The sequence below is a fragment of the Prinia subflava genome, chromosome 2 (assembly GCF_021018805.1).
Source record: "Prinia subflava isolate CZ2003 ecotype Zambia chromosome 2, Cam_Psub_1.2, whole genome shotgun sequence".
Classification (NCBI taxonomy): Eukaryota; Metazoa; Chordata; class Aves; order Passeriformes; family Cisticolidae; genus Prinia; species Prinia subflava.
Window position 1 is genome coordinate 56889906 of NC_086248.1, and position 9792 is coordinate 56899697.

General features: G+C 41.2%; 1 protein-coding gene across 4 annotated transcripts in view; it reads left to right on the forward strand.

Moving 5' to 3' along the window:
* MYB (MYB proto-oncogene, transcription factor) overlaps positions 1-9400 on the forward strand; it is a 28308-nt gene extending 18908 nt beyond the window's left edge. For all 4 annotated transcript variants that reach the window (XM_063390061.1, XM_063390060.1, XM_063390063.1 and 1 more), the window contains one exon: positions 7964-9400. In XM_063390061.1, the coding sequence (XP_063246131.1) occupies positions 7964-8080 (117 nt within the window). In that variant the 3' untranslated portion in view covers positions 8081-9400. The remainder of the gene's footprint in view (positions 1-7963) is intronic.
* The last annotated feature ends 392 nt before the right edge of the window (positions 9401-9792 follow it).

Below are 9792 nucleotides of genomic sequence, written 5' to 3' on the forward strand. Positions count from 1 at the left end.
ATGAGTCAATTTGTGGATCATTCTGGATTCAATTCTTCAGTCCTTGCTCAGGAAAACTATGTTAAAAGTCAGGTATGCTCATTGTTTGGATAGAGAACCTTTTCTTAAGTAGGAACTGAGTTAAAAAGGACTTGCCAACTCCTCTCAGTGTTTAAAGTGTGTTGAACTGAAAGAAAAAGTAGTTGTAAAAAGCCCCAAAATGAATAGTTGGTATGCAGCTTCTTGGTGTACTAGTATGAAGGTAAAACTGTTCTCTCTGCTGATGAAACACTGAGCTTTTCAGCTGAAATGTAAATTTAAATGAAGAATGAGGCTTGGGGTTTCTGTGATAGTGGCACAGACAGCTTTTTCAGAATGAAATACAGACTTTTTACAACAATGCAGTATTGCCTGCCAGTGACTGCACTCTCTGGTTTGGACTTGGTGTCGTGGTTAAAAGTAATGGCAAAGCTGCTTGGCTTCGTGTCACAGGGGAGGGAGAAGTGTGGCCCCGTGCAGCTCAGAGAGGATGTGAAGTCTGGCTCTGTTTCACACCAGAAACTGCTGCTGCTCTGTCCCTAATGCTTCCCTCCTCCACCCCAGTGTAAATGGACTCATATGACTAGGGCATAGCATGTCTAAAGGCTGCAAAGCCATGCAAAACCTTGGCCTTTGTTCTTGTTGTTTTTACTGTTTGCATTTTGTACATGGCCAGATTGTAGCACGTTACTGTCCTGTGCTTTCTACCATTCCTTGTTTAAGGTTTGGTATCTCACCCTCATACATGAACACATGCATGGACACAAACAAATACTGGACTAAATCCACTGATCCCATGAAAGTAGACATTAAGCATGAGGGAACTCATGTGGGTGAAATTGAATTGTGTCTGCATATGTTGACATTGCTGCTGTTAATATTTTGGGCCTGATCCAACTGTTCTTACTTAGGCAAATTCTCATTGACTTCAGTCCAAGAAAGAATTGCAACAATCTCTGCACCTTGGGATCTGTGCATGGAGAGGGAAGAGAGAAACAAAGACAGCACTAAACTTTGGGGGTTTTAATATGTTTTGTTCTTAAAATTCCATTTTCTTTTAAACTTGAACTTAGAAAAGAGGGAGGCAGTATATTTACCAGCCCACAATTTTCCATTGCTTTACTAATTTGTACTACATTTACACAAAGATATTTGACTAGCCAATCAAACTGATCAAACTAACTGATCAAAATCCTTGATTACTTATTGTTTTGCTGTTAAATTCCAAAGAAGGCAGAAGTAGCAAATGTTCAAACACGCCTCTAATGATATTTTTTACTGCATTTTGGGTACACAACTGATCATATGCCATTTAGTAAATAGCAGCTGATGACCATATCAGATAGCATAACATGATTCACCATCACTTAGCTGGAACAGCATGTTGCATCATTTGGCATGTGAGGTCAGGTAGCTCCATGTAACACCACTGGAGTTTGGTGCTGTCAGTGTTGTGTAGAGCAAAGGGAGAAGAAGCCTCTGTAGACCCTGTAGAAGAGTTTGGGCTTTATCCTCATTCGATCCTCTGTTAAGTCTTTCTAAGACACTGGATGTAAAGGCAGTTTTGTGTAAGATCTTTCTGGTAAGGTGTGGAGGTTCAGCCACCTCTTTTGTCCTATGTGACAAATCTCATGGTTGTGCATTGGTTATCACACTGGCAGGAACAGGAATGTCTCACCAAATCCACATGTTGCCTTGGGGTGGACTTACTCTCCATTGCACTGATCCTTAATATTTCTGCTTTGTATTCATGGGCTTAGTTAAAACCTGTATTTTCGCACCCTATATTTTTGTCATTTAATTGCATGTCAGGCAGATTTTGGTGTCATTAACAACTTTTCCAAGGGTTAAAATTTTGGGATAACATATTCTAATACCAAGACAAACAGGTGATCTCTACTGAGCTTGTACTTGAATTTTGCCTTGTGAGAGGTTACATAAAAAAACCCTCTGTTTCTGGCCCTTCCTATGTAAAAGTTAAATTTTATTTCACATTATGTTCTGTAGCAGTAGCAGTACTTAATACAAACTATCCTAACACAGACATTTTAACAGATAGAAAAGTAGGCTAAATCACAGACCTTCCACCTAACCCTGCAGGCTATCAAAAGACACCATGAAATAGAGCCTTTTAAGAAAATAGCACTGCTTTGATATCTTCTTCCCCCAGTAACAAAGGAAACAACACAAGGTAGAAGCCCTGCAAGCTAAAGAGAATGTTCTTCAACCCCTAGCTCCTGTCACTTTCCATTTTTTAACCACAGACTGACACATTTCAGCTCGAATTTCCTGACTTTCGGCGGTTTATGTAGCTATTTTCTTCAAAGAGTAAGTTTAAAGGATTTTAAAACAGTTACTTGGTTAACCTTTTTTCAAGTGTTTGAGCTGTCATGAAGCTTAATTTTCTCAGTTTAAAAAGTGAAATGTTGTTTTATTTGCACCTGGTTGAAAGACAAAATGACCAGGAAGGCAGCATGCCTGCAACAGCAGGATTTCTCTGTTTTTCCTCTATGGTTTCTTTTGGGGAGAAGAAGGTCCCAAAATCTGATACATATCTTTGTATAATCAAGGGAGAGGGGGAAGCACGCTGTGTTTGAGACTTGCACAGCGAGGGAGGGTAGCCCCACAGGTTTCCCTTGCCTGTGTTGTCCCTTCTCTCCCCAGTGACTGATGTGTACAGGAAGGGGATATGCTTGCCACAGCTGAGGGAGCCTGAGAAGGTTCAAAGTTACAGGCCAGTCATTGCATGTTTTCCTCCCAGGCAGGCAGAATTTGGGTTGCAAACAGATCGGAAGTTACAGCTGCCCTGAGTTGGTGATGGTCTCTCAGGAAGAAAAGTGACAGCTTAACTAGTTGTCACAGTTGCAGCAATGTAGTCTGATATTTTGGGGGAAAAAAGCAAACCCAAAAATAAATAATAAAAGGAAATTACTTAAGGACAAAACTGGAGAGGGGAAGAATATCCTAGTTGCAGGTGCTTAGCCCACTTCCATATCTCATCCATTCATCTTACTTGGCAAGTTCATACATCTTGAGCAGGAGTTTCATCTGAGCAAGAACTTCAGGGTTAAGCTCTTAAAAATGCTATCAAATAGCTCTTTCTAGCTCTGGTATCATGCTTATAACAAAAGCTGGAAAGTTGGACAATCTTATTCTTTCATATTTAGCAAGCTGTAATTCTGAGCAACTCAGAAAGCCCCAGAGTTTAGAAGGCTGTCCTCAGAGGAAAGCTAGCAACAGGGGTAGAAATAGTGTTCTGTCTTGTCAAATGAGATAAAAAAATAATTTATGGTCACTTTAGTTTTTAATTAGTCTTTGCTGTCTGGTGTTGATAGGTTTCTGCCAGTTCTCCATCCTTACAGAATAGAAAGCCATGTTATTCATATGCTGTCTTATGCTATTTATATGTATTCTGCTAGGAAATGGTTTTGTTTAGTGCATTGTTTTACTGTTTCAGGAGTGCTGCATTTCTGTTGCAAGCCTTCTTTTCAGTGGCACGTTCTGCAGACAATCTATACCATGTAACCTAAGGGAAACCTGGCAAGAAATCCAGCTTTTTGCAGCAGGGAAACACGATAAGAGACCTTCTAATAGTCTGAGCATTTTAGTAATTTTAAATACACTAGCTTTTAAAAAGTTATTTTTAAATACCTGCAAAGCTTGGCTAAATTAGCAGGAATGTTTGTAACACCACTAGCTTTGCTGGAGCTGCTGAAGATACCTGCCAGCAGAGCAGAGATGTAAAATCTGTCTTCTAACACAGCTCTTTGCCCAAGGATTCCTACTAGCCTTTCATTAGTTTGGGAACTCAGCACTGCAGGACTGCAGCAGTGTTTGGTTTTGGCATTGGCTTCTAACACAAAAGATGTTGTAACACAGGAGCTTTCTTAAGCTCTAGAGACAGCACATGAAAAGGCAGTCTGGGCTACAAGAGCAGAAGGACTAGTTCTGTTAGAAAAGCACCTTTCCACATTGTTTTCTTCCCTTGCTCTGGTCTGTTTTCTCTAGATGGTCCAAGTTTTTATTTAAAGTGCTTTAACTGGATATCCCAGTTACAGCTTTGACAGTTTGTTTACAGTTCACATTTGCCTGAGGGCAGTTGAAGGCATATTGCAGGATAAATAAGGTAGTTTTGCAGCCAGAAGAAGGATGTACTGGTAGGATTATTGAGGTTAAAAAAAAAAGAGAGAGAAAAGGGACAGGGAGAATGGCATAGCTGGAATGGTACCATGTAATTAATCTGTAATTTAATCCTATGGGAACTTGTAGTATTATACTTTCTTCTCCTACCCCCCTGCAAAATTTAACTTCAAGAGAAAAACTGCTGGTTTTGGAAGAACAAAATACAGGGGAAGTGCTGGTTGAAAAGGTTTAAACTCTTTTAATTGACAGCAAAATTAAAACTAGTCTCCTACTCTGTGAGGCAATGAAAAAATAGTGTATATGGAAAGAAGTTACTGTGGAAATCCCTTTCACTCCCCTCTGGCTAGGAATTTAGGTGCCAAAACGAACAACTCATTGTTACTTGACTGAATTTAAGTTGGATGGATCAATGAAAACATGTCCATCAATTTTGGTGGGGTTTGGGTCAGGCCTTCTGGCTTCTGGTTACAAAGATCTTGTTTCCACCCATTGATTTGCAGTGTTAGACCTGTAAGTGTGGTGAGGAGGATGCAATGAGCATTCTGCAACAGGAGTGTTCTGGCTGGGGTTTCTGTGCTGTTCTTCTGCATGCCTGTAGCCTTCTGCCTGGGTCTCTTATCTTTTGATACATTTGTTGAGCACTGCTGTCTGTGGGGCACTGCCACTGTCCTGTAACAGAGCCCTGACAGCACTTGTGTGTGGAAGGAGGCATTGTGTCATCCCTCTTTTCCCTTTTTGCAAGGAGATCCCATAGCTGTGTGTGACCAGGGCACTCTGCCCGGGTTGTAGGACCCAGCACTCCCTGCCAAGGAGAGAAGGAAAACTGCTCCCATCAGTGTGACTTTCACACGTGCCTCTGGCAGGGCTGGCAAGGCACAGGCATTGTGCTTTGTTTTGTGTTGGCTGCCGAGAGTCGGGGCTTCAGACAGAAAGTGTTTATTAAAAATACCCACTTAAATGCTGAGTTTCCCAAGGGTAGAATGGAAAACTGTGTTAATAAATATGCTGCATCAGAAAACATACTACTTTGGGTCCAGTTCTTCTTTCTTCACTGGAGCAGAGCTCTCACCATCATCACTGACATGCAAAGTTAGCCTCTTTTTATAAGTTGTTCACTATAGGGAGGGGGGAAAAAGTGTAAATGGTGTAATTTTCTGGGAAAATAATACATGGATGAAAACTTTTCTGTCCCTACAGCAATGCTGAAGTTGTTTCAAGCAGGCTCAAGTAAGGGGTGGAGCTGGTCTTCTTGTGCCTGCTGTATCTGCTGCCCAGTGCTCCCCGGGGCAGCCAAGCCCAGTGGGAGGGCAGAGGGTTACTGCCTGCCTGAGCAGCTTCTGCCACACTGACATCAGGCTAAAGATGAAGACCAGGCTTTCCATGGAATGAGTGACATGTAGCAGCCTGCTGAGATGTTGGTGATATCAGGATACAGATTTTTTTTTTCTAGTAAGCACATGGCTGTTAATACAAAGAGCTCAATGTAGATGCTAACAATTAAGCCTAATTTATGAAATAGGGACACTCCTTACCTGAAATTACTTGTATTTTTCATAAATTGACATACTGTGACAAATGGACTTTTCCTTACATATTTTCAGTTATTTAAGGGGCTGCTGATCTCTTACTTCTAGACTGGTGCCTTGAAGCTTTGGGGGATCACAGGGAAATATTGGTTAGAGACATATTTCTATCCTTGGAAATTATGGATATTTGGCAACTATCAGCTGCTTTTGAGGTGTACAGAATAAATCCAACTTCTGAGTAAAACCGATGGCGTTGTACCAGACATTAATTTGGTTCCTCATGCAAATACCTCCAAAACAGCAGGGGAAAATAAGCACAGGTGCCTGAGTCCCATCGAGGATCAATAGGGAGTTGTAGTTTCCCAGCTTGTGTGGGTGCCTTTGAAAAAGTTACCCTGGAAGTTGTTTAACCAAAACATAAAAGGAGCTGTGGTGTGTTGCGTGCGGGTCTGTGGCATGCAGAAAGTGTGTCACACCTGCTTTCTGCCGTGTGCCCTCGGCTGAGCCACAGCACAAGGTACACAGCTCTAGAAAAGAGGTGTGTGGCATCTCTGCTCGCTTCACAAATGCAGCTTTCCCACAAAAACTGCAGAAACCTGATGATCTGAGGGCTGACCTGGTTCTCCTTCAGAAAGGGAACTCCTACTGAAGGTCAGCAGTTTTGCTTGCAAAATGGCACCTAGGAGAAGAGGCAGCCCTTGGAACTTCTCTACAGAGAAGAGAAGAGAAAGCCGTGTCTAGGGAAGCCCAGCAGAAGTTTGCAGAGGACTAACACACTTGCTTATTCACTGGGTTTGTCCCTTTTAGACTGTAAGCCCTCCAAGGCAGGAACCTCGGTCCCTGTGTTTGTACTGGTGCCCTGATTAGGGCATGTTATGTGAAATTATCTGTATTTCATAGTTGCCCAGCCTTTTACTATCCGTATGTCTTAGATAACACTGTTTATGGTCAGAAGAGCATTCTGTCAACATTTAGGCCAGAGAATAGTTTAAGGATCCTTTTGCAAAGTTAGCAACTAGAATTTGGCAGAAAGAGTCGTGGGCACGCCAGGACAGTTCTGCTCTTAGCAGATGGTTTGCAGTTCACTCATTATGATTCACCCAGTGTCCTAGAGGTTGGGAAGCTTTGGAGATATCTTTGAGCAATGTAGTTATTGTACTGCAAAGATGATCTTTTTTGAATGCAATGGAGAGCAGAGAAAGGTTTCTCTTGACTTGTCTTAACTAGTGGATCCTGAGCATATACCTTTTCAATATTCAGCAGTACTGGGATCCCCTTGTGGAAAGATAAGCACAATTGTGTGCGTTTTTGGAATGCAGAGTATTTGTACAGCTAACTATGTGTTAATAGAGGTTTTATTCAGGTCTTAGAGAAAATTTCAGTGTGGAAAGGCAAACACACTGGGTAAGTGAGAGAGTTCAATAGAAAAAAATAAAAGTCTGTATCCTGGTAAATTCCAAGAGCTTTGAAATTTCATTGCTGTTTATAGCTCAAGGCAATGAGAAATGTCTCACATGTGTAGTGAGTAAATAAATACAGCACACACAGCCCTCTGCAGATAGGTTTATCTCATTTTAGCATTATACTAAATGGTGTCTGCAACCTCCATAAATACCACAAAAAGTGAAATGGCTTACATGATAATTAAAAAGCTGTTTCTGCTGAGAGCCAAGCCCCCCTCCCTTCTCCTTTGCCAGAGGAGCTGAGCTATTGGGCGGGGGCCGATGGCTGCACACAGGTGAAAGCAGCTCCGAGCACGGGAATCCTCGGCAGCGGTGGTCAGGCTGTTGAGGATGTCAGGTTCCTTTGGGAACTCTGGGACAGAGCAGCTGCATTTCTGGAGTGGAGGATTGGCAGGAATTTGTGCATGGTCACAACACTGAATATTTTAACTCTGGGCTGTAGCCTGTCTGTGCTCTGTTGACTGTAAAGTTTGCCTGCCAAGTGCATTCTCGTTTAGACCTTCCTAAAGGATTAAAGACAAGGCTATAGATACAACCTTACAGAAAAGACACTGAGAGAGAAGCAGGAAAGTTTGGGTTTCTTGGGGTGTCCCCTCTGCATATCATCTGGTCTATCTGCCCCTGTGGTCATTAACTGAGAAGTCAGGGTGACATTTTTTGCCTGTTGTGTTGAGATTTCGATTTTGGGGGGACAGGACAACATCCCACAGCCTGTTCATGGATCAGTCAGTTGTGAGCAGGCCAAGCTTTGGCTGGGACCATGGATAAATCGCACAGCACTCAAACTAAATCTCTCTCTCTCGTCTAATTTAGCATCTGAACAACGCCTGGGAGCCAGCGTCCTGTGGGAAGATCGAGGATCAGATGGCTCTGACGGATCAGGCACGCAAATACATGGCCACCTTCCCCACCCGGACTCTGGTGATGTGAGAGGGTCGACGCACAGAGAAGCATTATGGTTTTGAGAACACTTCACCTCCTCTGGGAAATTCCTGTTCCTCTGCATGAGAACTTTTCATGAATGGGAGAAGAGCCTATCTTTGTTGTGGTACAACAGTTGGGAGCAGCACAAAGTGCATTTAGTCACTCAGCATATATATTCTTGTTGGATTTCACCCAACTTAAGAGTTTGTGTTTTTTTAATGATACTTGCCTAAATTATTAGGTATTGAGTTTGAATCAGTAATTAATAATCTTAAGTGCAGTCTTATAATAAAGATAATTTTTCTTGTACTTTTTGAGATCAAGCAGACTTAATACACCAGTATTGTTATTTCAGTGATGTGCTAGCCAGGGGTGGGGTTTAGTTTGTTTCTTTTTTTTTATTATTTTGGTTTTTCTAATAATAAAAGAGCAGGTACTCAAACAGATATATTTTAAATCACTGAACAAAATAAATTGGTGTAAAATACTGAAGTGAAAAGCATTACTACAAACGCTTGTCTGTGCAAAAGGGGAAAGCTGATCAAGATTGTGAATGCTCAAACATCCATGCCTCTTGAAATAATCCTTGCTGTTTTGGTTCTAGGCCATTATACGTTGTGTGTTGGGGGGGTGGGTAATTAGCTTGCTTTAAAAAATATTACTGTATGAAACATAGATTTATGAGAAAAATTATATTTTTATTCAGTAATTTAATTTTGTAAATGCCAAATGAATACTGTGTTTTGCTGCTACAGACCTTAGCGTGTAGACATGCTGCTAGTGTAAAAGGAGCAGTAGAGCTTTATATGGAAAAAAACAAATGTTGATGTTAGGCAATTGACTATGCACTAGCATTTCAGACCTTTTTGTTTTAATTTTTTTTTACATCATTTATATTTTTTCCCCATTTTTTTATAAGCAATATTTTTGAACACTGTTCTTGGGAGATTTTTATTTGTGTGGATGTGTTGTTCTGTTCCTCATTGGTTTGTAACAGCATGCATTGCACCTTCATATGTTTGGGAGAACACTGTCTTGTTCATGTTGTCTCTTTTGTTCCATGTCTAGCTAGTTGTTCCCTAACTTGGGTCTTGTGTACTGAATCAGGTTCTTAGAAATACATGGTTCTTTGTACTGCCATGCAATGATCTTTATTGATATGGCAAAACACTGATTTTATTTTATTTTTTTATTTTTGTGTGTTTTTATAACAGCCTCTGACTTTGCTGCCTTAATAGCATTCGGTGCAGCTTTATCTGCACTTAATTTTTTATACAACAATGTACTGCCTTGTAGATAAATAAAGTGTGTTCTTTTTTACTTAAACCTGCATGGTCTCCTAATCTTGTTTGTCTTCAGTTTTTTGGCCATTGTGTTAAAGGCAACAATCACGCCAAGAAGGTTTTTCCCAGCACACTTAGATAAGCAAGGAATAGAGTTGTGCACAGCATAGCCTCAACATCCTCAGTTCTCATTGATTGTTAAGGAAGTGGAAGGAACACGACACAAAACAGCGAGTACTGAGCACGTTGTGGTCTCAGGGCACATCTCTATTGACACCAAAGTCCAGGTCAGCTGCAGTCAGTGGGAGACTCCCTGCACCTTTTGTGCAAAACTGCCCTCATCCCACAATGCTGGCTAATTTATTTTTTCATCTAAGGACAATCAGGTCAGGAACTAACTGAATAAGAGAAAAGTATTCTGGAGTTCTTGTAACT